Source organism: Hippopotamus amphibius, chromosome 2, assembly GCF_030028045.1.
Source record: "Hippopotamus amphibius kiboko isolate mHipAmp2 chromosome 2, mHipAmp2.hap2, whole genome shotgun sequence".
Classification (NCBI taxonomy): Eukaryota; Metazoa; Chordata; class Mammalia; order Artiodactyla; family Hippopotamidae; genus Hippopotamus; species Hippopotamus amphibius.
This window is the reverse complement of record NC_080187.1, coordinates 55,223,483-55,251,292: the sequence shown is the minus strand read 5'-3', so window position 1 is coordinate 55,251,292 and position 27,810 is coordinate 55,223,483. Positions and strand designations below refer to the sequence as shown.

At 38.7% G+C, this 27,810-nt stretch overlaps 1 protein-coding gene across 2 annotated transcripts in view; it reads left to right on the top strand.

Annotated features, from left to right (window-relative positions):
- ELP3 (elongator acetyltransferase complex subunit 3) overlaps nt 1-27,810 on the top strand; it is a 95,170-nt gene that overhangs the window by 43,271 nt on the left and 24,089 nt on the right. For both annotated transcript variants that reach the window (XM_057722611.1, XM_057722610.1), the window contains exons 9-14: nt 1,487-1,613; nt 11,687-11,880; nt 18,540-18,630; nt 21,513-21,578; nt 23,147-23,374; nt 24,292-24,373. In XM_057722611.1, coding sequence (XP_057578594.1) covers nt 1,487-1,613; nt 11,687-11,880; nt 18,540-18,630; nt 21,513-21,578; nt 23,147-23,374; nt 24,292-24,373 — 788 coding nt within the window. The remainder of the gene's footprint in view (nt 1-1,486; nt 1,614-11,686; nt 11,881-18,539; nt 18,631-21,512; nt 21,579-23,146; nt 23,375-24,291; nt 24,374-27,810) is intronic.

Below are 27,810 nucleotides of genomic sequence, written 5' to 3'. Positions count from 1 at the left end.
TGAGGATGGGAGCACAGGGCACATTTAGGGAATTCGGAATAGTTTCTTTTGGTGGGAGTGTGGAGCGTGAGGTAGGAGCGTGGTAAGAGGTGAGGCTGAAAGGGTCAGCAGAGGGGCCGGATGATGAGGCACCTTAGAAATCAGCCCAGCCAGTTTGGGCTTTAATCCAAGGCCAGGCTGCAAGCTGAGTTGTGATCAAGGCATATTTGCATTTTAGAAACATCACTTTACAAGGATCACAGTGTGAGGATGGATTAAGAAGACCAAGCTAGGAGAAAGGCCAGTTCAGAGGCTGTTGCGGTAATTTAAGCAGGAAATGATGTCCTGAAAAGCAGTGTTTGATGACTGAGTGGGAATGAGGGTAAGAGAGAATGGGAAATAGAGAGGCTTGGAGGGAGGATGAGTTTCATTTTGGATAAACTAATAAGTTTTATATACTTGTGGAACAACCAGTTGAAGGTTTGATGTAGAGCAGGGCTGTCCAGCAGAACAATCTGCAGTGACCGAAATGTTCTGTACCCACACTGTCCGCTGTGATAGTACAACCACGTAACTGAATTTTTCATGTAAATTAATTTAAAGATAAACTTGAGTAACCACGTGTGCCTCATGACTCCAGTATTGTACAGTGCAGCATTAGAGTATTGGGTATTTGGATGTGGTGCCAGAAGACAGGCCTGGCCCAGTTATGTAAATTGAGAAATTATTAGCAAAAAGAGACTAGAGATTGAAGCCATGGGAATGGATGGGAACCTTCAGAGAGCGGGATGGAGTCCATGGTTTCTAGGATTTTTTGGTGGCTAATGGGACCATCTTGGTGGTAAAAGGATTGACACAGGGCTTCAGTCTTTAGTAGTCCCAAACTATTATTAGGGCATGCTTCTTACTTGAATGTGGCGCTAGAATGTTAAGATGATTTATCCAGTTGGCCCCAAATGATTCTGCCTTGTCACTAAATCATTCTCTTCTTAATTTTTTTTAGGACCCTCTAACCCACCAGAGTGAAATCTACTTTGCATATAGATGTATCTCTCTACCCCCCCTCCATCTCTCCCTCCCTTTCTTTCTCCAAATGAAATTATTTATAAAAAGATTTTTAAAGGAAAGAGCATAACAAGATGCTCTCCTGCATGGTTTTGAGCTCATTATTCTTGTTTTTAACCTAGGTGTTTATATTAGCAAGCTTATTTTGGCCGATGATGCTAAACCAAGTAATTTTAGTGTATGTGAACTCTTGTGACCTCAGTCACTTGTCAGAACTTCGAGTAGATGCATAAAGGAATTTCTGAGAAATACCTCAGAAGTAAAGTTATTTTTTTCTAGGCTTTCTCAGAGGTGGAGATGTAAAAATTACTTGCTAAGATTCCCCCCCCACCCCCCCATATTCTTCATTATAGAGCTACTGTTACCTGTCTCAGAGATTGTTTTCCCTTTGTTCCCTGTACTCACCTTGTTGCCCGTTTATTTGTGAATTTTCCTTCCTCAGGGGTCACACTGTGAAGGCGGTATGTGAGTCCTTTCACTTGGCCAAAGATTCTGGATTCAAAGTTGTGGCTCATATGATGCCCGATCTGCCAAATGTGGGACTAGAGAGAGACATTGAACAATTTATGGTAAGTGCCACCTTAAACCAAGCCACTTGAGAATGTCCCTACTTCTACCCTCTCTTCTCTTTTCAATGATTTACTGTTAATTTTCTTCCCATTATTAAAGCAATACATCATCATTATAACACAGTGGAGAAAGAGGAGTCACTCACAACCCCAACACCAAATAAAACCCTAACATATCAATATACCCCCAGGATTTTTTATACTTAGGGTTTTTTAGGGGATGAGGTAGGTTATACATATATACACACAAACACACTTACACTTACATACATGATAGGTAATTATTTTAATAGCTTTTTCACATAACATTATAACAGGCATTTATTCCTGTTAGAGCCTGGTCTCTGTTAAAAGGTTAACATGTTTAAATGTCTGCTTAATTTCCATTGAATAAATATGCCATACGTTGCTTAACCACTTCCAATTTTTTTTTAATTGAAGATTTATCAGTTTTGATATTGTAAATAGACTGCATGTCAGCAATTTTACACCTGTAGCTTTTGGTAGTATTTAGGGTTATTTCTTTAGGACAAATTCCCTGGAGTAGAATTATCAGGTAAAGGTATAAACACTTTAAGAATCTCACCATATTACTTAGTTGCTTACAACCCTTGGGGGTTGTAACAACTCACACTCATTTCAGCAGGGTTATCTTTTTCCCAAATTATGTATTTTCCATATATATGCATACACACAATATTTTATCTTTGTTAATTTGATGGATAAAATTGCCATTTCAACTTGTATTTTGTAATTATAAGTAATTCATTTTTCAGGTTTGTATTTAATAAGTATAATTCTTTCATCTTTTTGGAATTATGTATTTTTGTCCTCTGACCAGTTACTCTATTGGATATGAATATTTTTAATATTAATTATATGAACTTTCTAGGTAGTGACATTATGGATTGTTTTTTATATTTGTTAAAAATATTTTCCCCAACCTATCCTTTTGTTTCTATTGTCAAATCTATCTTATTTACTTATTTATTTAGTGATGATTTCTTAAGATGCTTCTAAGCTTAGAACTGCCTTTCTCTTCCAGCATTTCATTAAACAGTGAAAGAAAATATTCTGTTTTCTTGTAGCCTTTTTGTTCTTTGAACTTTAATACCTAACTCTGGGGTTCATTTGTTTCTTTGTTTATTTTTACTCTATCACCTTAGCTTGATCCAAGTTTGCTTTGTCTTGGGAAATGAGATTGGTCAAAACTTTTTTCCTTCAGATTCTCCAATAGGGAAGGTGGCTTAGGGATATCCTTTTAGAGAAGAGAATGAAAATATTTATCAAGTTACTTCATCCACAAAAATACTTTTATTTTGCTCTGTTTATTAGAACAGTGGAATTCATCATGCCTTATTTGTGAAGTTCTTTCTGTCCTTTTAGAAAGTTTATTTTTATTATTTCTAAGCCAGTGAATTACAACTGAAGGCCTATTTTGTAAGACAGCATTAAATCACAGATGTTACTAATCCCCGCATATTGACAGTGTAATAGATTTTGAGTCTAATATCTTCCTCTCAGTAGTATTAGCTGGGTACTCAGATTCCAAGCCTAAAAGGCACCTGAAACACACTTTTATTTAGCACAGCTCCTACGTGGGCCAGTGGTATAGTCAGAATTCATAACCTTAAGTGCCCTTGGAAAAGATATGTCAAGTAATAGCAAATAGCTGAGTCTCATAATTCAGTTGCTAGTGTCTTCAAAATAAAGAATAGTTCAGAAATAATATTGCAAAGACAGCCCTTCATGTAAACAGATTTATCTGCTTGTTTATAATCTTTTCAAAGAAACCCACAGGGAATATAAGCAGACCCTATGCCTTTTCTAACTGCATCCCACCAAATGAGCAACAAAATAGAGCTAAAGTGAGAAACCTTATTTCTCTCTAGAGAAAAATTCTCTGAAAAATTAATCTAGAGATTGTCTTAAATATTTTTACAAATCAATTGTAAAAAGACAGACAACCTGATAGGAGAATAAGGGAAAAAAAAAAAACTTGAACAAGCACTTCATAGATAGGATATTCAAATATTCAATAAAGCTATTTAAAAGTTCTCAAAGTCATTTATCTTCAAAGAAGTGAAATTTAAAACTACAGCGCATGACTACTGTATACTCATCAGAATAGCTAAGAATAGTTAAAATGAAAAAAGATAGTATCAAGTGTTGGTAAGAGTATGGAGCAACTGGAACTCTCATTTTACTGCTGGTGGGAATATGAATTGGTACATCATATTAGAAAACTGTTTGACAGTGTCTACTAAAAGTGAACATATGCATACTCCATGACCAGCAGTTCTACTCCTTCACTTTTATCCAACAGAAATACATGTGTATATTTACCAAGACTTAGTCACAAATTACTGAGGGTAGTATCATCAGATTGGGAACAGCCCAAGTGTCCACTAAAGTTAAATACATAAATGAGTTGTGGTGTAGTCAAACAATGAAATACATAAAATAATAAGAGTAAATTAATCTGACTTCATGCAACAACATGGCTGATTCTATTCAACATAATATTGAGCAAAGGAAACCAGAGCCAAAAGACTACTGTAGAATCTTGTTAATGTGAGGTTCAAAAGCTTTGGGTGAAATTGTAACTGGAAACAGGCTTCTGAGGTTTTGATAATGTATCTTCTCTTGATTTGAGTGTCTGGGTGCTGGCTGCATGATTTGCAAAAATCTATCAAGGTGTACACTTATGATTCGTGTACTTTTCTATACTAAGATATATTTCAATAGCAGGTTTACTAAAAATTTTTAAAACTAGTTTTTGTTTAGGAAATTTTGTTTGGGCCTGTTTGGAATTCACAACTTCTCCTGAATTAATAGGCAGTATATTTTACATTTAAAAATTTTCTTTTTTCCCTGCTTTATTTTATTGTCACATTATTAGCAACCCACAGATATAGTTCCCGTAATGTGTTTTATCCATAGGAAGGGTTGCTAAGTAAAGGGTCTACTCCTATAATTGCTGAAGTCTACAAAATGTTACATCTGTAGAGGACAAGATTGCCTTGCCTGGCACAGATCCATAGAGCCTCTACCTAGCTACTGAAATTTTACAGCCACATGCCTAGGGTTATGTGCCTCCCTGTGTTAGTTATAAATTGGCTTTGCTCTCATACCTTGCTGCTTAGGTCAGTTCTGAGTCACTAAGAGCAGAACTTGTCATTTGCATCTCTTCATTGCAGATTCACACTCTTATCTAGTGGTAGTTGCAGAGCTTGTAGCCACGTGTGATAAATAGTTTGCTTATATTTTCCAGATTTAGTTTTGAAATGAAGTTTTCTTTTTTCTTTTCTTTTTGGAAGTTGTGGGGGTTTTTTTTATTTATTTATTGGCTGCGTTGGGTCTGCGTTGCTTGCGCATGGGCTTTCTCTAGTTGTGGCGAACAGGGGCTACTCTTTTTTGTGGTGCACGGACTCCTCATTGTGGTGGCTTCTCTTGTTGTGGAGCACGAGCTCTAGGTGCTCAGGCTTCAGTAGTTGTGGCACGTGGGCTCAATAGTTGTGGCTCACCAGCTATGCGCTCAGTAGTTGTGGCACACGGGCTTAGTTGCTCCGAGGCATGTGGGATCTTCCCAGACCAGGGATCGAACCTGTGTCCCCTGCATTGGCAAGCAGATTCTTAACCACTGCGCCATGAGGGAAGTCCCTGTTTTTTCTTACAGGGCTGAAAGTCCTGGTTGTGGCAGAGAATGTTTAACATCTTAGGAATTTATCCTCTGAGCATTAACTTCACCATTTCTACCTGTCCTCAGATAGATCTACAAAATGTTGTCTCCTTTATTACTCAAAATAGCCTTTAGCTGTTTGGGTATTTTATTTTAAAATTAGACTGCTCCTGGATATCCAGGCTCAGGTTGCTGAAAATGCTTAGAGTGTCAGTTTCTCTTGAGGGAAAATTTATCTCCAGAACCTCCTGTCAGTAATGAGAAATCTTTCGAAGTCTATTAATGTTTGCCCACCCTTTTGACCCTCAGAAGGTCTTTGTTTTCCCCACTGAGCTGTTTTTCCCAAAAGCCAATGAGATCAGGTTGGCGGCTGTGGTTAGAGGTGTTTGTTGTTATTACTTCTTTATTTGCTTGGTTTCCTTAATGGAAAGGCTTGTTACTTAAGGTAATGTCATAGAACACAGGTAAGTATAGAATTATATCAGAAAAGACCACCTGTCGCAGCCTCCTCAGATAAGGAAACAAGACCTGACAAGGTGAAGTAACTGTTAAAGGCCGCAGTGAGTCTCAAGTAGAAGCAGGCTTTTAGGAAAGCGCTCTTTCTGTTGCACCTTTGGCCAAGGGAAGTCTGTGTTACAGATGAAAGACTATGCATGACCTGAATGATGTGGAAGCCCTGGTCGGGTTGGATCTTACAGAAACAAAACTTTCTGTTTTCAGTTATTTTTTATTTGTATCAAAGTTGTTACCTGCATAATTTTAAAAGTCAAATTGTACTATAAGGGCTACAGTGAAAAACAGCAGTACTCTTTCTTTCCCTTGAGTGCCCCCATGTCATTTACAAACGCTCCAGTGTCCCTGCCTCCTCCTCCCAGTCAGTCTTCAAATCCACCCAAATCCACTGCAGTTTGGCTTCTACTCCACCCCCCCACCCCGGGGCCCCACCCCCACCCCTACTGTGCCGCGCACACTCTGAAACTCTTCTCTCAAACGTTGTACAATACAATACTTGCTAATCTCCAAATCCAAAAGATAATTCTCTGCTGACATTTTATCCAGTCTTAGCATTTGTTGTTATTAAAGACTATCTCCAGTTTTAAATTCTCATCACCTCCCTGGCTTTTGTGACTCTGCTGTCTCCTGGTTCCCTTTTTACCTCTAGGACTACTTCTTTTCTGCTGGGTCTTCTTTTTCTTCCCACCACTTAAATGTGGCTTCTGTCTTTTACTCTCTTGTATATGGTTGTCTTTATTCTGTTGTTCTAACTCTACCACTTACACTTCAGTGAACCTCATTTTCTCTCCAGCCTTCAACCTTGGCTCCTAAGTCCAATTGAGAATACTCTTCAGCTAGCACCAGATGTCTTATGTGTACTTCAGGCTTAACATGTCCAATATGGATATACTTCTCCATTCCCCCAGTGATCTCTTCCTCTTCTATTTCCTGTGATATTGGTGGCCCCATCATCCACATACTCTCCCAATCTTGACATTTAGTCATTCAGAAGGAAATAGAGAATATTTGGAGCCAGACTGAGCCTAGTTTGAATCCTGGTCCCACCACTTGGTAGCAGACAGTTTGACTGCTTTGTTCCTCAGTTTCCTCATCTCGAAATGAGGCTGCTGTGAAGATGGGCAGAGATAATGCATGCAGCACACTTAGAAAAATGCCTGGCACATAGCAAGTGCTCAGTACCTCTTTGCTGCTGCTGTTACTGTTCCCTCTACCCTGGGTTTAACCTAATAGGAGGTCCTGTCTGTTACTCCCTTTGAATATCTTTAGAACTGTCACCTCCTCCTCATCCCCGCTGCCACAACCTCAGTTCATACTTTCATCAGCTCACTGCACAGGTAGACAGCTTCTTAGCTAAGTCACACAGCCACCAGCCATATTACAAAATGATGTTTATTAAATTAATTTTTATCTTTGTAATATAAAAGGTATTAATAAAATTATCATTAAATAGTATTTGAAAATCCAATAAGTCCTAAAGGGGTCGTATCAGAACACAGTAGTCCTCTGCCACTTTCAACTGATGTAGCCAGGTTGGGAGCAAGGGGGAGGGTTCCTAATATTTACCACTATGTTTCCTTCTTCTGTGCTTGGATTGCTTTTTCCTGATTATCAGTGGATAGATTCTCTTATCTTACTGTTATCAATATGATAATTAAATAGTTAATTCTTATAACTGTCCTCCCATTCTCCCAGTATTATTAGGCCACTATTTTAGTTACATGAGTAGTCAGTTTACATTACAATTTTTACATAAATTATTATTATTCACATGGAGCCAAGTAGTATACTATACTTTCTTTCTTAAATAATTTTTTTTCCTAGAGTTAACAGTAAAATTGTCTTTTTTTTTAATTTGCTTATTAGTTCTCTGAGTACCTATAACCTTCACATGTGCCCATTCAGTATTAAGCCCCTCTCTCAGTGGCCAACCCTATCAGATATTCTCTAAGTTCCTTTTGTAGGCTGGAGACATAACTCCTGGAGATCTGATCTTCCACTCTAAACTGGACTGGCAGTTCTCTGTGCCTGGTTCACAGGGGTCTACCTTAGGGCTCCTCGTCTCCACTTTTTAGGTCAGATTCTTTGTTTTTTGGAAACCAAAGTTAATCCTTTTTATTGGTTTATTCCTTTACTAAAACATATTCTCCGGCTTTCTAAGAAAGGATTTATCATGGGAGGTAAGCCTTTTACATGCTCAAAAATGTCTCTGTTCTACCTTCACATTTACAGAATTCTATAAAATCATTTTCCCTCCTTTTTTTTTTTTTTTTTTCCCTTTTTTAAGACATTGCACCATTGTCTTGTAGCTCTTGCAGTGCTGCTAAGGAGCATGTTGTTGTTCTTATTTCTAATCCTGTATTCCTTATTCCTTAATCCTATAATATATATAACCTGGGTTTTTTTTTTCAGTCTGGAAAGTTTTAGGAAATCCTCTTGGTCCCATATGTTGTGAAATTTTACAGTGGTGTATCTTAGGAGTTGTTTTGTTTTCTTTTGTTTTTTATCATGCTATATTTTGAAGTACCCTGTCATATGAGAAATTTCCTTGTGCTATGGGATAATTTTCCCCCTTTCATTTTCTATGTTCTTTTTCTAAAACTCCTATTAAGCAAATGTTGGCTCTCCCAGATTGATTATCTAATATTCTTATCTTTTCTATTGTTCATTTGTCTCTTTTTTTCTGCCTTATTATTTTCTCACTTTATCTTTCAACTTTTCTATTAGATGTTTTTGTTATAGTTTTAATTTCCCAAAGTTCTTTCTTATATTCTCATTCTTCACTTTTCTCTAGCACCCTGTTGTTATTTCATGGGTATAATATATCTTTATCTCTCTAAAGGAATTATAGTTTTGTTTTTTTTAAGTTTTATTTTTCCTTTATGCAATGTGTCTGTTTCCTCCAAGTTTCTTCTTTTTGTTTTGGTCTGCCCTTCATGTTCTAAACTTTCCCCCAAGTATCTGGTAATCCTTAGCCAAATGGTCATACTAAAAGTGAACAGCTGAAGAAACAGATTGCCAGCCGTTTGTGGCTAGCTGTATGTATGCTTCAATGAAGGATGTTCATGTAATCAGCCCTCCTTTCTTTAGGAAATTCCCAAATGTCATTATCTTGAACTCTTATTTAGGGCCATTTGATTAATCCAGAGACGAACTCTCCAGCTTGCTCTTGGGGGTTGGGGGTGTGCAAAAGTCCCAGAAAACTGGTTACTGGGGTCCAGGGAGTGGGGCAGGGGGTCCACCAGTCACTGTGCTGGCTTTCCCTTAATCTCCTTGTTTTCAAGCTTTGATCTTCACCCACAGCTTCTTTTGTACCTGGAATCTCCGAGTCCAGCGGCTTTCTAGTTTCTCCAGGGAACAAACAGGCAGGTAACTGCATGTAAGAGGACTAAGGAATTAGGGATAAGTGCTTTTGTGAACAGACTTTGATCCAGTGCTCTCTTCCATCCTGCCCGGTTCCTGCTACTTCTGACCCGTGCACCTTCCTGGGACACTGGTGTGACTCAGCTGCCCTTTCATCCATATCCCCCTTTGCAGATAGTTTTGTTTGCAGTTTTCGTCATTTGCAAAGTCATTTACCAATCTTCCATCCACTTTGTCTTCCAAAAATGTGTTGCCATCACTTCTTATTTATTTATTTATTTATTTATTTATTTATTTATTTATTTATTGGCTGCATTGGGTCTTTGTTGCTGCACACGGGCTTGCTCTAGTTGCAGCAAGCGGAGGCTACTCCTCATTGTGGTGGCTTCCCTTGTTGCAGAGCACCGGCTCTAGGCACATGGGCTTCAGTAGTTGCAGCACACAGGCTCAATAGTTGTGGCACACAGGCTTAGTTGCTCTATAGCAATGTGGTATCTTCCTGGGGGCAGGGATTGAACCTGTATGCCCTGCACTGGCAGGCAGGTTTTTTTTTTTTTTTTTACAGGCAAGCCGACGATTTTGTTTATTGAAAAGTATTCCTCTGTCAACATGAGGTGTAAAGAAAAGCATATTCTTGAACAAAGAAAACAAAATGACCTCTCAAACAGTCAGTAGTTTCACATTGGAACCTGTGACAGCGATAAGAGAGCGTATGAGTGTCAGACACCTGGGTGGGGGGCTTCCTGGGCCGTACGGTGAGAGTATCTAGACCACTAATAACTTCTTGGGTGAACAGCAGCTTCTTTGACAAGAGGGTGATTACCTCAAGAGAAGGACACACCTCCCCAATGCTGGCCAGACCTTCATCTGTAATCTTGAGTTGTTGGTCTTTCTGAGTAGATAAGAAAAATAGCACAAATATGAACTGTTTCTTAAGGAAGCAATTTAAGGATTTGGCAGGTGGATTCTTAATCACTGCACCACCTAGGAAGTCTGCTATCACTTCTTTCCCCTCTGTCTCCTCTGATGTTCTCTTTGTTCTTCTAGATTCGTGCTTTTTAAAAAATATTTCTTGTTATTTTAGTGTGATTTTGGAAGGAAAGGAAAGAAACACGTATTTTAATTCTCCATGTTTAACCACAAGTCCCTCATCAATTCCATCTATCATCATTCTTATGAAAGGACTATATCAGCCCGTATGTCTCCTAAAATTTTTTTTTTATGTCTCCTAAATTTATTACACGAATAACCAGGAGTACTTGACTGAAATCCTATGTTCCAATATGAATGCAGACTAGGAGAGTGACTTGCACACATACTCTTTGTGGATGGATATAGAATAGTTATTAAAAACCTGATGAATCTTTAATATATAAACGTTACAGGGGAAATTATACACAATTACAGAAGAATATCCCTAAGAGCAAATGGTGCAAAGATTACAGCGTTTAAGATTATGACAGAAATCAATGAGAGAGATCAAAAACTCTATAGTTATATTTCTTTGAAAAGCGAGTTAAACAATGGGAAGCTCTGTAAGAATAATAGCAAGAGATAAAAAAGCATTTTCACAGTTCGCAAGATACAATACTCCTGGCCGTTTAGATACTAACACTGGGGTCAGGGTGAGTCCACCTTCATTCCTCCATCACATGTCAAGCGAAATCTAGATAAGAGCAAATTAGCAGTGCAAAGTCACAGAAACGAGAATGCTTGATGTCTCCTTGCTACATCCCAAGTGAAGAAACAAGGCAGCCAGCTGGGATGATACAGTGCAGGAAATGACTGTGTCCAAATAGATGAATTAGATGTATCGCTCCATGTCCAGATAACAAATGGACTGTGTGTATCCCGGGTTAGGAATGGTGCCAGTTGGCCTGAGGACAAAATAGTCATATCCAGGGGTTGGCATACTTTTTCTGCCAAGAGCTGTAGAGTAAACATTTTAGGTTTTACAGGCCACATGATGATCTACATCACAACTTTTAAAAGTTTAAACAATTAAATAGGTTCCATTATTAAGGAAGGATACAGCCTGGAGGTGAAGGCAGGCATCAGATAAATTGTCAGTATGATGATGTTAAGGCAATAATAAAGAATTCCAAAAAAATTTTTTAAGTGAAGCAACTTGTATTTGAAGGTCAGGAAGACCTCTCTGAAGAATTGGCATTCAAGCTGAGACCTGAAGATTAGGTAGATGAAGAAAAACTGATGAACTTTCTAAGGCAGAGGAAATTGCCTTTGCAAAAGAAGAAAGGCCAGGTAGGGAGGGTGGCATGCGATGACGCTGCAGCAGTGGACAGGGGCAGGGTTAGCAAGGGTTTGGTCACCCAGCAGACACGTGTTTTGCTCCAGTGAGACTGTAAAAACAATGAGTTTCTGTTCTGTCTACCTTCCCTCGCTTGATGGGAAGGAAAGGCAGTCTAAGGATCAGGTATGTGAGAGAAGCTGGCCCTGAACCTCAGCATGGGTTATCTCTATATAACTGATGGAGAAGCATTTTCTCTATTCACAGGAGTTTTTTGAGAACCCTGCTTTTCGTCCTGATGGTTTGAAACTCTACCCTACCCTGGTGATTCGTGGAACTGGGCTTTATGAGCTGTGGAAATCAGGAAGATATAAGAGTTATTCTCCCAGTGACCTGATCGAATTGGTGGCCCGGATCCTTGCCCTCGTGCCTCCGTGGACTCGAGTGTACCGAGTGCAGAGGTAGTGTGTTATCTTTTATGCCAGAAATCATCAGGGGCAAGTCTGTCTGTTCACAGTTTCTAATGAGAATAGTCTGATTGCAAATTGATGGGGTTTTTTTTTTTTTAATTAAAAATGGGACACCTGGAATGCTCTCTGTAGATGGAGAGGATGGAAATGATGGAACAGCACATCCAAGCCACTTTGCTAGTGTAATGTTTATTCATGTGTTCATCTCTCTATTCATTCATGAACCAGGAGATGGAGGATGATGGGAAGTGGGCCTGGTGTCTGGTTCCAGGAGTTTGTAATCTAGATCAGCGTTTCCCTTTTCAGATCTCCAACCCACGTATCGTAGTGAGTATGGGAGGAGGACGTGGAGCCGTGTGTCTGTTATCCCTGTTCTAGAGCCTTTGAGGAAAGAAGAAAGAGTAGCAACAAGCATTCTTTACCCGACATCAATGTAAATGTGGAGAAAGAGTGACCTATTCCTGATGATTTCTTTAAGGAAATCATCTTAAGTATTTTTTTCTAAGAGAGAGAAACTGAGATCTCATTTACAATTGTGGGCTTTTTTTTTTTTTAACTGGAAACATAACACTGAAGAAAAAATTTAGAAGCCATAAAGTTACCTATTTGCCTATAAAGCCATTCTGGCATTTCTTGGTTGGTAAGGCACATTTCCATGTTCCTGCCAAAAACTGCCTGGATTCCAGTATTACCAGTACAAGGCCAAATGGGGATTGATAAATGCATGTCCTGTCAGCTACTGTGACTAGTATTTTCCACTGAGCACAAAGACTGTGCTACTAATAACATAAAGCAGAACTATCAACTAAAGGAAAATTATCAAGAATATAAAATAATGGATTTCCTTAAAGGTCAAAGGATGTCTATACCACATTTCTGCTGCAGTGTATTGATTTCTTAAATGTTTAAAATTATTGGCCCAACTTAAGAACCTAAATTGCTTAATGATCTCTGTTTTTTAAAATACAGTTAAAAATGCTAAGGATATAGTGACTAGAAAATTCAGCTGTCAAAATTGTTTGCATTATCCTTCCTCTTCTCTTCTACCTTTCTGGAACAATTCAATCTAGAAGACATTAGGAGGTACTGAGTAATGCAGGCATCCACACAGGGGACATAGGGAGCCTTGGGACCCACAGCACAGGGAGAAGGGTGTTCTTAGGGAGGAGGCAGTGGTGTGGTTCAGGCTGGAGCAGCCCAGATGTGGGAGGAGGGCATTCTCACTGAGGACTGACCTGGCGCTGGATGGCAGAGCTCAGCAGGGCGAGGAGGAAGCCTCTGAGGGGCGCAGAGACGAGGACAGCGACAAAGCCTTGGTAACTTGCAGGAGGTGGATCTAATAAGTAGATAATATTAAGGATAATGGGAGCTGGGGTTTTTGTTATCTGAAAAGGGAATTACAAATATGGTAAAGGAGAAAACTAGAATGTACCCCATGGTGTTTTGGAATAGGAGATATTGGTGTGAACTTGCGGTTTTCAACATTTCGGTAGATATAGAATGTAACAAATGATAATAAATATAATAAACATAATGTGTGTGCACATGTCCTTTTCACAGTCTATTTAATGGTCACAGTTTTCGCACTTTTGTGCTGCTGGTTGGTGATTTGACTGTTTAAAATGGCCTCTAAGTGTAGTACTGAAGTGTTGTGTAGTGTTCCCGAGTGCAGGAAGGCTGTGCTGTGCCGCACAGAGAAAACGCATTAGATTAGCTTCATTCAGATATGAGCTGTGAGCCATGAGTTCAATGTTAATGAATCATCTGTCCGTTTAGAGAGAGAGAGAGAGACCTTAAACAGAAACACACGTAAATCAAGGTCATGGATTGATCAGTTGATGGAAATGAGGTAAACCAGAGGCTCACAGGAAGCTGGGATGGAGTCTAGGATTAGACAGTAGTAAAGGGCCAATGTTAGTTTCCTGATTTTGATGGCTGTATTATGGTTATGCAAGAGAATATCCTTGTTGTAGGAAATACTTAGAGCATTCTGGATCTTGGGACATCTTGTTCCCAATTTACTTTCAAATATTATACTTTAGGAATATCGTTATTTATACCACACTTGGGAATTTTTCTGTGACTTTGAGATTGTTTCAAAAAATTAAATTAATCCAATAGGAGACAAAGATGCAATAAATAATACTAACAACAACAAAAGAAAAATATCATTTGCATTTAACTCACTGGGGCAACCAGAGAACAGTGAAGACAGCAGCAGCAAGGCAACAGATACCACAGAAGAGCAGTGATACTTCCCAGCAGCAGTGCAAGGCAACAGATATCACAGAATAGATAGAAATTTCACAGCCATAGACACCATAGTTTTCTTACCAAGAGTAACAAGACATAGATCACATGGGCAATCAGATGAAGAATTTGCATTCTCTCCATTCATTTTTAGCTTTAAATTTCTTATTGCTGTAACCAGCGAGTCAAAAGCAACAAAGACATTACTATATCATTAAAAGCTTAATTGTGTAGACTTTATGAAATATCACTGTGGGACATTATCCCGGCTTACCACCAACTGAAAAATTAAGGGCTTCAAGAAAACAGGAGCAGCAATATAATCTCTATAGGAAAATTGTAAAGGGGTCATGACAGGAAGAATTAAGAATATGTATATTGGGACTTCCTTGGTGGTGCAGTGGTTAAGAATTGGCCTGCCAACGCAGGGGACGTAGGTTTGAGCCCTGGTCCAGGAAGATCCCACATGCCACGGAGCAACTAAGTCTGTGTGCCACAGTTGCTGAGCCTGTGCGCCACAACTACTGAAGCCCATGCACCTAGAGCCTGTGGTCCACGCCACAAGAGAAGCCACTACAATGAGATGCCTGTGTACCGCAAGGAAGAGTAGCCCCTACTCGCTGCAACTAGAGAAAGCCCGTGTGCAGCAACAAAGACCCAACACAGCCAAAATAAATTTAATTAATTGCAATTTTTTTAAAAAAGAATATGTATATTATACAACCAAAAGGATGTGCAAGGAGAATGGCATGCTATTATGGATAACGAATGTGAGACTGATTAAAGAAACCTCCCAGTTCCCAATTCTCCTGTTATGACCCCATTACAGCTCTCTGGAAAGCTACCCATGTTCACATAGTATACTTAACACTTAATAACAATTTGGTAGCTGTGTTCTGGTAAAACAGCTCATATCTCTGCATAAAAACTTTATGCTCCATTTACTGATGTTTTTAAAGTTATATTCAGATATAGCTAGAACTTGGTATATCTGGACTTCTAGAAAGAAAGTTGTATCAAGTGGTCGATGGTAAAATGCTGAAGTAGAAGTGCTAAGGAGAGTGTTAATGGGTAACTCAGGCATTACATACAAATGTGTACAAGAGAAGACTGAGTGTTTAGACAATGTTAAGTGACTGAGAAACCTTCTGATTTGGGAAAAGAATCACAGAGTTTTGACTCTGCAGTGTTTCTTCTGGCTTCAGTTTTAAACTTAGAACAGTTCTGAAAATGTAGAAAACTGATAGTGGTCTAAAAGTGCAGTTAAGTACCCTAATTCTGTTAATTTGGAAGCAGTTATGTCTTGCTGGAAAGAAGCCATTGGCAAAGGAACACCTCTTAGGGTGTTTAATCCAGATGATTTTAATAATTATAGTTTATTTTTGTTTTAAATTAAAGGAAAATCATGTGTGTCTTTGTGTACTGTGCCTTTAGAAAATCTGGTTCTTTCTATGTTGGTTCACCTAGTGACAACTTCTGCTAATAACAAGCAACTTGTTTAGTGTTGACTAGTGAATCTAAACTTATACGTGGAGAAGATTTTAGGAATTATTTTCTAGACAGGTTTCAGAAGGAAGGAAAGTGGGAGGGAAGATATTGCAAGTGAAAGCAATGTTTTACACTTTAAAAAAAAAAGACTATAATTTACTATTAGATTACCTGATATTTTTTCTTTTTTTTTAATTTATATATATATAATTTATTTATATTTCCACATGTATTTTTTTTTTTTATCTTGCTATTTCGCAATTAAACAGATTTTTCTTGATGCAAATATTCAACAACACTCTTTAGGGACTTTTTTTTTTTTTTTTGGGGGGGGTACACCAGGTTCAATCAACTGTTTTTATACACATATCCCCGTATTCCCTCCCTTCCTTGACTCCCCCCCCTCGAGTCCCCCCCACCCTCCCCGTCCCAGTCCTCTAAGGCATCTTCCATCCTCGAGTTGGACTCCCTTTGTTATACAACAACTTCCCACTGACTATTTTACAGTTGGTAGTATATATATGTCTGTGCTAATTGGCCATTTTCCCCACCCCACCTTACCCTTTTTTTTTCTTAACTAATTTACATTTTAAATTTTATTTTATGACAGTTGAGTCAGTAACATCTTCCTGGGTGTTTTTATGAAGTAGCATCCCAATAGATGATTCTGTATTGCAGCCTGAAGGATGCAGCCAGTGATTAAATGTAAAACTCTGTCCAGACACATCATGGAGCCACATGAAACTGCTGCTGCCCACAGGCTATTTGACAGTTGTCTGCCTTGATGTGATTCTTAAATCACTGTGAAGCATTAGAATAGAATACCAATTTGCAACCAAAAGATGCTTCTGAAGTGTGAGCAACTGCAGACCTAAAAAGCTCTAGACAGCACTTTGAAAGGCTTTTGATGAGCTTATTGCAAATATTAGTGCCTCTGAGCTTGAAATGTTACCTGTGAAGTAGAAAAGTGAATAATATTCTTGAATGTAATATCTCTTCAAGCCAAGAAAGTGAAATTAGTTTGAAACAAATTGAAAAACCTAAAAATAGTTTTAACTCCCACCTAGATGGATGGATGTAGCAAGTTCAGATGGTCAGTAACCTTACCTGGGTTTTGAACTCCTAGGAGTCCGTAATAGTATCTGTTTATATATATTCTAAATTGCTTAATATACTATTTTGCACATAGAAGATGCTCAACATATATAGAACTCTCTTCATTTTCAGTGAAAAAAAACTTTATCACTGAAAGTGGAGATTCCCACATTTCTGTTCCCTAATGAAGAAAAACTCCCATCTGGTACACTTCAGGCATTTCACTGCCAAAGACCATTAAAGCCATGTTGCATTTTGTAGTGACAGACATAAACTTAAGGATATTTATGCACTGTCAGCATCACTATAAAGCCCTGTGTTACCAGGTCTGCCCTGACTTGTGTTTTGGGGTAGTCAGTGCCAGCTTCAGGGACATGCGACTTGTGTAGTCTCATAGGTCTTTAACTTGGCCTAATGCTCTGCTCTCATTGTCTTGAAATCATTAATAATTTTTTAAGAAGAGGCCCCCTGTTCTTATTTCGCACTAGGCGCCAAAAATTATTAGCCAGCCCTGCTGGTAACTCTGTCTTTCTATAATATAGTTCTGCCTAACAACACTATATAATAAAACCTAGTCCTTAGAGAGTTTACTTGTATTGAAAATTTTAGTGTCTTTTAAAAGTAGCAGTTCATTATTAAAAATATTTGTAGAGCCCATCTTCCTTTCCCATCACCTCCGGAGGCACTGCCACAGAGGTGCTGACAGCAGCATGCCTGGCATCTGAAGAAATGGGGAGGAAGAGTAGTGAGTGCAGAGGTGGCAGCTAGAGTAGTTGGGAGACTGGTTACATTGAGCAAATAAGTTGTTTGATTTAGCAAACAAATAATATACTAAAGATGAGAGAGCCAGATTTCTCACTGTCTGAAGGGATTTACAGACGTTGAAGGGTAGAAGGCTGAAAAGAACACTGAGGCACTGGATTAGAATTTTAATTATCAGCATGATCTCACAGCTTTTTAAATTGACATATAGAAGCAGTTATATGTATATATGAGTATGAATATATATACACAGATGTATATACATATGTGTACACTGAGAGAGTCTAGAGGCAATGATACCTCAGTAGTAATGAGCACAGTGATAAATGCTGATTTTTGACTAGAATGGATAGTGAGGGCTACTAAAATGAAACACATAATTTCAACTTTTGATTGACGTTTCCTTGATGCCTGGCGCTTTATACTATATTAATGCCAGGAAATAAATTTTGTCTAGTCTCATCTTTAGGCAAGTTCTCATTCTTCTAATGCAGAGTCACTTCTAATTTAGATTTTTAGGAGATGGAAAAAATTTATTCTTTGAGACCAGTTGTCGTGTAAGCCAGGCTTTTGCACTTCCTGGTTATCTGTCATTCGGCAACTGTATGGGAAAGTGTTTGTAAGCTATAAATCAGTGCATTAATAATTTTTATTTCTCCTCTTTTAAACAAATTGGATTTTGTATAAAAATAAAAACAAAACCGTTTTATTCTTGTTTCGTTTAGTACAGATGTCTCTTCAGCCAAAAATCATTACTAATGGTTATTGGACATTTTTTTTGTACTTTGTAATCTTATAAAGTGTTTTCTATAGGTGTTTCTTACAAAACTCCTGAGCGATAGGTGAAAATCCTTATTTCATAGATGGGAAAATTGGGAGGTAGAAAAGCTGTGAACCTTGCTTTTGAGTTAGAATATTCAACCTCTGCTTTCCTGGTCTGTTTTGTATGTTTTGAGGCGGGGAAGGGATGGTTTTGTTCTTTTTTTAAAATATCCCTGCCTTACTGCTGTAGAGAGTGACTTATATTTTGCAACAGCTGATGTTTTTTCCTACAGAGATATTCCAATGCCCTTAGTCAGCTCAGGAGTAGAGCATGGTAACTTGAGAGAGCTGGCATTTGCAAGAATGAAAGACCTTGGAATACAGGTAAGAGTGACCACAGCTGTTGAGATCAAAGTAATCCAAGACATGAAAACCTGTGATACTATCACATTACAAACTTAAAGATTTGGTCAAAAAGCTTTCATGTATTGAAGCCATTCTTACTGTGTAACGTGTTGAAGTTGAAGCTAGGGTTGCAAAGTCTGCATCCTATCCCCTACACCCCTCTGCTTTCTTCTAAAAGAGCGTAAATTTGTCAATTTAATGGTTGTTTTTTCTACCTACTCAGATTGCCAACTATGTGTATTGGGTGTTTGATTCTTGACTAGTGGTTATAGAAGAATACAGCATTGGAACAAGGATTACATGCTAAAATAATTACCAATGTTATTGCCAAGATATACCAGTCTCCCTCACCCTGCCCCACCCCCATGTCTATTCATTCACTTATTTATTTCACAAATATTTACTAAGTGCCTCCTTTCTGCTTTCCCTGAAAGTAACAGGGTGAGTCAAAAATTATCCACACTCCAGTTACATTAAAACTTCTATTGGCCTCACTGTCTTATCAGTGCTTTCCGTTCAAGGCTGCTGTCTCCCAGTCACTACTGTGCAGGTGTGAATGCATTACCTTCATTTGTAACTGCGGTGCGAACAAAAATGGATGCCCCACTTGTGATTTGCACGAAAGAAGAGCAGCGTGCAGTGATTCGTTTTTTGTGGTCTGAGGGTGTGCACGTCCACACACTTCTGCCCACACTGTCAACAGTCTGCAAAAACTTCATTTTGAGGTGTTAACGCATCCTCCCTGTAGTCCTGATCTTGCTCCATCGGACTTTCACCTATTTGGCCCCCTGAAAGCAGCACTAACGAGGACGAAGATTCACTTCTGATGAAGAAGTGAAGATAGCGGTTTATTCGTGGCTCACAACTCAGCCTAAAATATTTTTTAATGAGGGAATACAAAAGCTTGTTGACAGATGGACAAAGTGTATCAAAAAGTGAGATTATGTCAAAAAATGATATATTTGTCTTTTCTAAAAGTTAATTAAAATAAATCCTACAGCCAGAGTGTGGATAATTTTTGACTCACCCTCGTACAAAGAGCCCAGGAATCTGCAGTTTAACAGTCTCTGTAGATGATTCTGAAATCACGATAAGGTTTGAAACTCAGTGCCCTACGAATTATTTCTCAGAGCTGCTAAAGAGAAAAGATCGGGTGGGTGTCTAGGCCTGAGTACTAGTTCCTGGCCTCTGCCTTCAGAGATTCTGATTCACTCCATCTGGGATGGAGCTGCGGGAGGTTCTCACATGCAGTGCAAACATGGACTGCACTTTGAAAGACATCATTTTGAGGACTGCATATCATGTTTGTGGACCTACCCAAAACATTTTGTTCTCTCAGTCAGTGTATTATGGAGAAAATTTTTTCAGAAGCTTGTCCAGAGGAGAGTTTGCAAACATTATGGTTTATTCTACCCACCCCCCCCCCAAAAAAAATTAAGTTCTAGAAAAACAGCAAATGTATGTACAGTAATGAATAGCCCCAAACAAGAGTGTGTGCCTGCTTTGCTTCCCAGTCCCCACCTAACCTTGTTCTCCAGCCCCTCCATCTTCTGAGAATACCACCTGGCCTGGTTAGCCTGATAACCTCATCAATTAGCCACTGTCTTTAACCCTATACTCCTCTTAAACCTCGATAGCCTCTCATAAGGTAAACTGGGACTGAGTCTAAAGACTGGAATTCAGTCACAACCAAAAGACATGAGTTCACATAGGCAGTGTCTTCACTAGAAAATAAGCACACACCAATCTCTGCCTTAAAAAAGCATCCCCCTCCCCTCCAAAGAAAGAAAAAAGCAAGCAAGTGTTCATTAAGAGCATGTAATGTGGGTTCCTGGGGCATGGAAATAGCTTAGCTTTTATAGAACTGAATAATGAGCTCTTATTTTTCTCATAGCATTCTATCCATGTATACACTAAATATACTATTAGTAGTATAGCTGCATGACATCATCAGATTTCCTAGGGCGATCTTTTCTCACTGATGGAAAATGTTAGAATCCTGAAAGTAATTTTAACAGTTTGTTCTATAGGGAAAAATATACTATAGGACACATAATAGTTACTGTAAGGATTTTGTAATTATAAACGTCCGGCTGTGTAGCCTGCACACTGGGTTGTGGAATAGAAGTGAGAGTTACATCACATAGCTTGGCTGTGCAGACCAGGCACTGCTTCCATATCATCCACAGGCAGCTTTGTGCTTCCCAGGGACACTCAGAGAGCCAATCTGCGACTATGGTTCAGATTGTATAATAGATAGCTCAAGGTTCTTTCTTTCCTTTCTTCTTCCTTCCCTTCCTTCCTGCCTCCCATCCTTTCTTCCACAGAACCCTTCTCTGCAAAAAACAGCAGTCTTAGCTTTCCTCTTTTTGACATTCCTAAAATGATACAAATATGGTGATACTAAAAATGTTAACTGGCATAAAATGGCGAAGTTTTAAAAAATTAGGAATTCGCTTTTTACTCTTCTATAGGCATAGTTTTGGATTGCACTTTCAGATAGAGTTATATCCTCTGGGTAAAACTATTTTCAGCTTTTAGGATGTATGTTCTTTACTTTCAATATTATGTTACTTATTGATCTTTGGATTCTAAACTTATTTTAAAAGCAATACTATACTAACTTCATGTATTTCCAATTTGTTTTTCCCTATCCTCAGGTTTATTAAAAATGACTTCATTTTTAAATTCATTTCTTTTATCTCAATGTTAATTATGTCCAGACTTACTTTGAGCCCAGATTTGGTGGAGAAGTTTCAATAAAAATTGAATTAGTTACCAGTTTTATATTCCCCCCCCCCCCACTTTGTTTTCCTGTTTTCCTTTCTTTCTTCCCTTTTTTTTTTTTTTGTCTTGGGCAGTGTCGAGATGTGAGAACCAGAGAGGTTGGAATCCAAGAAATTCATCACAAAGTGCGGCCATACCAGGTTAGTTTCTTCATTTTATAGAGAGATTGGGTCCTGTTCATCAATCTTTGTCAAGCCTGGGCCTATACCTACTTACCAATAGGACCAAACCCTAGAAGTTAATGAGTAAACTAAGAGCAAAGAGTAATTGAGAATCAGGTCAAGCCAGGAAAGCCAGATATGAGTATGGCTCAACTCTGGAAGAGCCAGGTTCGGAAAACCAGGTTTGAACTTCATTGTAGATCAGCACCGTCCAGCAGAACTTTCTGCAGTGTTGGAAATGTTCTGTAATCTGTGTTATCTGATATGTTATCAGCTACCAGTCACATGTGACAGTTAAGGTGGCTAATGCAAACAAGAACTTAGTGTTTAATTTTATTTAATTTCAAGTAATTCAAATGTAAATAGCCAAATAGGACTAGTGGCTGCCTTCAGGTAAAGCTGAGCGTCATGTGCTTATCTCTGTGTGCAACTGTTAAATTATTGCTCTTTAGTGGTAATCAAGTGAATAGATCAACCCTATCAACAGCGGTTCCATAAAACTTCTTTGTAAAGAACTACCTTCCCTCCTATAATGTCATCATGTTAGCTGTTTGCCAGATTTTCTGTGGGGGTTAGCTGTCCTTTGGGAGACCATTTGAGAAAAGCAGGAATAGATGAGATCTGCATTGATATTTCTGTTCTCAAAATGAGTTGTTTATTTAATTGACATTTTTCACATTTAGGACCTTTTAGGGGAAAAAGTAGACCCAACCACAGTTAGTCATTTTGCCAGATTCTTGTGCAATCCAGTCACTCAGCAAACACTGAGGAGGAACGTCAGCATTAGTCTGACTGTTCACCTCACTGTGGGTCTAATCTGCCCGTTTTCGGAGTGTATCTGGGTGTGACCATGCCCACGCATGTAGCTTTCTCTGCTCGCATATTGCTTATATTTATGCAAAGTATAAGGGCCACTTGAGCAGGGAGGAAGAGTCCAAAGCCCATGTAGATTGCGAATACAAAAGCCTCCCCCAAAAGCCCCTCTCTGGTGATTGGATTTTCTTTTGTATGTTAATCTCATAACTAGGCATACTATTTTAAAGGTCCTGTGGGATACTTTTTCTTAAAATCCCATCAAGGAATACGTGACCAATAACACATTTTTTTCCCCAAAAGCAAGTTTTAGTGGAGGAGATAGGGACTAGAAAACCAAACCGTTGAGCACCTGACAGTTCTGGGGCCTTGGGGTGCTCCTAAGAGCTGCACACATGACATAATGTATAATTTTACCTTAGAGACTCTTCATGAAGGATCAGAGATTTAAACACATGGAAGCATTTACTGAGCCGAACTCTAAAAATTTCAAGGTTAACAAGGTTCAAATATTTATGAACTTGTAAGACTGGTTTCTTTTATATAGTCCGTGAACAAGGCATGAACTCTCGTTTAATCAAAGCTATTGAGAGGAGACAAGTAAAAAGAAACATAATTTGTGATTATTTATTATCCCTAATTGTATTAGTCTAAATAAATATTTATTATTATAGAAATGCACTTTGTTCTCTAATTTTTTTAAAAAAGCTTTTGTGTGGCTTTTTATTTAACAGGTTGAATTGGTAAGAAGAGATTATGTTGCAAATGGTGGCTGGGAGACATTCTTATCATATGAAGACCCAGACCAAGACATTTTGATTGGCCTCTTGAGATTACGGAAGTGTTCAGAGGAGACATTTCGTTTCGAATTGGTTGGGGGCGTGTCCATTGTCCGAGAGCTGCATGTGTATGGAAGTGTCGTCCCCGTAAGCAGTCGGGATCCCACTAAATTTCAGCATCAGGTATCCTGTTTTCCATTGGTATTTGACTATGATTAGGAAATTGCACAGAGGAGGAAAAGAGAAAAGGAATGGGGGGAGGGTAGGGGCAGAGAAAGAGAAGAGGGGAAACGGAAATGTAGAAACAGAGGAACCAATATCATATTTGTTCAGAGATGTTTTCTCTGTAAATTGCACCCCTTTGGGTATGAGGGAGGGGGAGGGAGAGACAAATTGAGACTCAGTCAATTGGAGATAATAATAGACTGAACCATGTGAAACTGCTATTTTTGAAAGTCAGAAATGGTCTAATACCGGCAATTTTGTATGATTCAACTATTTTGGAATTGAAGGAGATGATAATTTGAAAGAAAGCACTTATGAAATGTTAAAGCACTTCGGAAATGCAAGCTATGTGATATATAGTGGAACACTATTCCACTCCCCCAAACAACCTAAATAAATAACTCACTTTTTTAAATTTCAGGAGAATAGGTTAAAACTACTAATGGTGGATATAGCATAAACCCCCATATTGGTGATTTAAGAATATTGCCTGGTTTCAAAAAGCCTTTTAGAAATTGAAGAGGTGACTAATAATACAGGATTAGATGCCTCAGACTTTTATCACTTGGAAGTTGCCTAAAACCTGTTTAAAAAGAGACAGAAGTTGAGAGGCAGTTACTCCCTTGCTGTGACTAGATTACATCATCCACAAAATACCTTTTGATGGCTTTTGTTGCAGAGTTATTCCTAGTCTGCTACAGTGTGTTTTTGGTATAATTGAATAGTTTCTTTCCTTACGCCCATAAACGGTTTTTTGTCACTCTTATTTTAAAAGAGTTTAGCAACTACTAAATATTAGCCTTCTTGTTTTATGGACCCCTCTTAATGACTTCTTTCCTCTGTAATTCCCTAACCCTCTCTATTGCTTCTTATAGGGATTTGGCATGCTGCTGATGGAGGAAGCAGAAAGAATAGCTAGAGAAGAACATGGATCTGGGAAAATAGCTGTTATATCAGGTAACTGGGGGAGGGCAAAGTTCATGATTCGTTCACATTTTTAACTTGGTACCACAATTAAAAGCACCTCAGGCCTCTTTGCCCCCATTTTTTAAATTATTTATTTGTTTGTTTGTTTATTTTTGGCTGCATTGGGTTTTTGTTGCTGCGCACAGGCTTTATCCCACTGTGAGTGGGGACTGCTCTTCGTTGTGGTGCACAGGCTTCTCATTGCTTCTCATTACAGTGGCTTCTCTTGTTGCAGAGTACAAGCTCTAGGCATGTGGGCTTCAGTAGTTGCAGCACGCAGGCTCAGTAGTTGCAGCACACGGGCTTAGTTGCTCCGTGGCATGTGGGATCTTCCCGGACCAGGGATCAAACCTGTGTCCCCTGCATTGGCAGGCAGATTCTTAGCAACTGAGCCACCAGGGAAGTCCCCTTGCCCCCATGTATGATTATTATGTTTAAAATTGGGCAGAGCTGAATAGGGAAAGACTGGTGCTCAAGCATAAAGAAAATTCCTGTACGCAGTTTGGAAGAATAGAGCTTGCAGAAGCTCTCCATCTCTTGAGTGGCAAGACCAGTAATCTGTATCCTGTCTTTCTCATGGTCTGTCACACTGGTCTCTTCTGCTTTGTGTGCAATTACTCTGTCTGGGAAAATGAAATTTGATGATACGGATCTAAGAAAATCATAAATCAATGTTGAGATTGTCAGTATTGTTGTTCTGGAAATTAAAATAGAACCTAGTTGCCAGTACAAAATGTTTAAAGGCAGAGTTCCTTGCTCCTTAAAAATTGTTTTCAATTACTTTGTTCCTGGGCAACAGATTTCCCGTTTGGAATGTCGACTTAAAAAAAAATACGCAACGTGAGAGTTGTGAGTTGAGTTTATTTGGGGCAAAATTAGGACTGCAACCCGGGAGACAGCATCCCAGATAGCTCTGAGAAACTGTTCCAAAGAGGCAGGGAGGAAGATCAGTATATATGTATTCTTGGTAAAGGAGGAGTACATCCAATCAAACACATTTTTTTTGTAGGGGTTTCTGCTAGTCACAAGGAGCAGACGTCACCATGTAGGGATTTAGTGCTTTTCTAGATATGAGGAGATGCAAGGGTTGGGCTCATAAAATCAGCTCCTGAAAACATCTAACTATCTGAAGACCTGTTCAGCCCATCCTCCAAAGCACAGAGTGCCTCGTTCTTGGTCTCCACCCTGCATTCCCTTCAGGGGATGTGGAAAGTCAGTAGCTACAGTAGCACAAAGTGATTTAATTCTTGTACAGGCAGATGGTAAGTTTCAATTTATAGTTGACAGGAAGCTTCCCCCTTACCTTACCTAGGACATCAGATAATTGGGGAGATGGGCATGAAAAGGAAAGTCTGGTGTAAGTGGAGCAAGAAATAACATGTATACACCATTTCACTCAAACTCTAGAATTTCATATCCTTACAAAATTTGGTATTCTTAATAAGAAGCTAACATGGTGAAAGCCATGATCAAAATTCAGGTTATTTTCCCCCAGCATTTGTTTTCCCATTAGACTATGGCATTTTTTTTTTTTTTAGAACTTTTATTGAAATACAGTTAACATACAATAAACTGCATATATTTAGAGCATACAATTTGGTATCCCAATTTCCCAATTCATTCCCCCCCAACCCTCCCCACTTTCCCCACTTGGTGTCCATATGTTTGTTCTCTACGTGTGTGTCTCTATTTCCGTAGACTGTGGCATTATTAAATGAAAGTTGAAATTAGACTTTTTTTTTTTTAATCAGTAAGTTGTTGCCAATCAATAAATCAATACCTTTGCCTGGATTTCAGTGATTACAATTATGAAAATATAATGACCCAGGCTCACTTAATCAATTATTTAGTCTGGCTGTGGTTTTTGGCTTTATCCAGACAAATTAATAAAGTACTTTTTAACATAGCTAGCTCTATATTTTTCTGTGTTATCTTTAATATTTTTTTATTTACATTGTTGTGCTAATTTCTGCTGTGCAGCAAAGCGACTCAGTTATACACATATATACATTCTTTTTTATATTCTTTTCCATTATGGTTTATCCCAGGAGATTGGATATCTTTCCCTGTGCTATACGATAAGACCTTGTTTATCCATTCTGAATGTAACAGTTTGCATCTACTAACCCCAGACTCCCAGTCCATCCTTCTCCCTCCCCTACTTGCCCCTTGGCAACCACAAGTCTGTTCTCTTTTTTCGTTGTTATCTTTAATCCCACTAAAGAAATAGGAACTAAATGAGGCTCACCTGATTGGTGCCAATATTTGTAATAAAAAAAAAAAGTTTAATTCTCAATTGTTGAGCGTGTGGTTGACCAGAAGTCAACCTTTGCTGGTACCAGGAAAAGGCCAGACCGACTCAGAACTCATTGTACACGTGTATCTGAGGATCACCTGAAATTTCAGTGGCCTCTTTTGCCAGCACACTGTCAGTGTTTTCAGTACAGTACTTCCCAGGCTTTAATGTGCTTGTGAATCACCTGGAGATCTTGTTAAAATGCAGATTCTGGGGTGGGGCCTGAAAGCCTAGATTTCTAACCAACTCCCAGTGATACCTATACTGATTGTCTTCAGACCACACTTCAAGTAGCAAGGTTTTAGTATTCTCTTCTCAATGTAGTATTCTCTTTCAGATCACTAAGGTAAAGATATTCTCTCTGACCCTGGCAGTACTTGCATTCCCAAAGTCTGATATGCAATCATGTGCTTTTCTGATATCTGTGGAACTTGATCAGTTTTAAAACTGAAGGGTATTCTATCACTTCTCCACATTATTTAATTTGCTTTCATGATATCAGTGTCTGTTTCTTTTTCAAAATGTTGCATGCAGAGAGAGAGGGGCCTCTGACTTGCCCGAGGTCCCATTCAGTTGCCTGCAAGAGCTTCAGTTTCTGCTTTTTGAGCAGTGTCTTTCTAAGTAGAAATCAGCATCTCTCCTCTTTCTAGCTTTTTATTATAATTAAATAATAGCTCAATTTCAGATCATCTGCTTGTAGAACAAGAAGAGATTTGCTAAAAAGCAAAACAAAACAGGGAAGAACCTTTCTCCTTATCAGCTGTCACAGTCAGAGTGCTAGATTTCTGTGCAGGGGTCTCTGTTGACCAGTGGGTTTCTACAGGCACAGCCCTGGAATGCATTCTTGGTACTCAAGGGAGTCCCATGGGAGGAAGTGTTATTTCCTGTCTCTCTGGTCTATGAGCCCCCACCATTGCTCTCTATTAGGGAAACAAGCTAGGGCCTTGACTTTCTGTTTGACTCAAGATCTGGTCACCCTTCAAATGAAAACACCAACAACATTTACTCTGTGTGTGATGCATTTTATTTCTCCAATTTAGTTATATATTACTGTTCAATTTAAGCCTCTGAATCAGACACCTGAGGTGTCCATTATTCAGAAGTTCAAGGAGGTCAGATTTAAAGTGCTTTT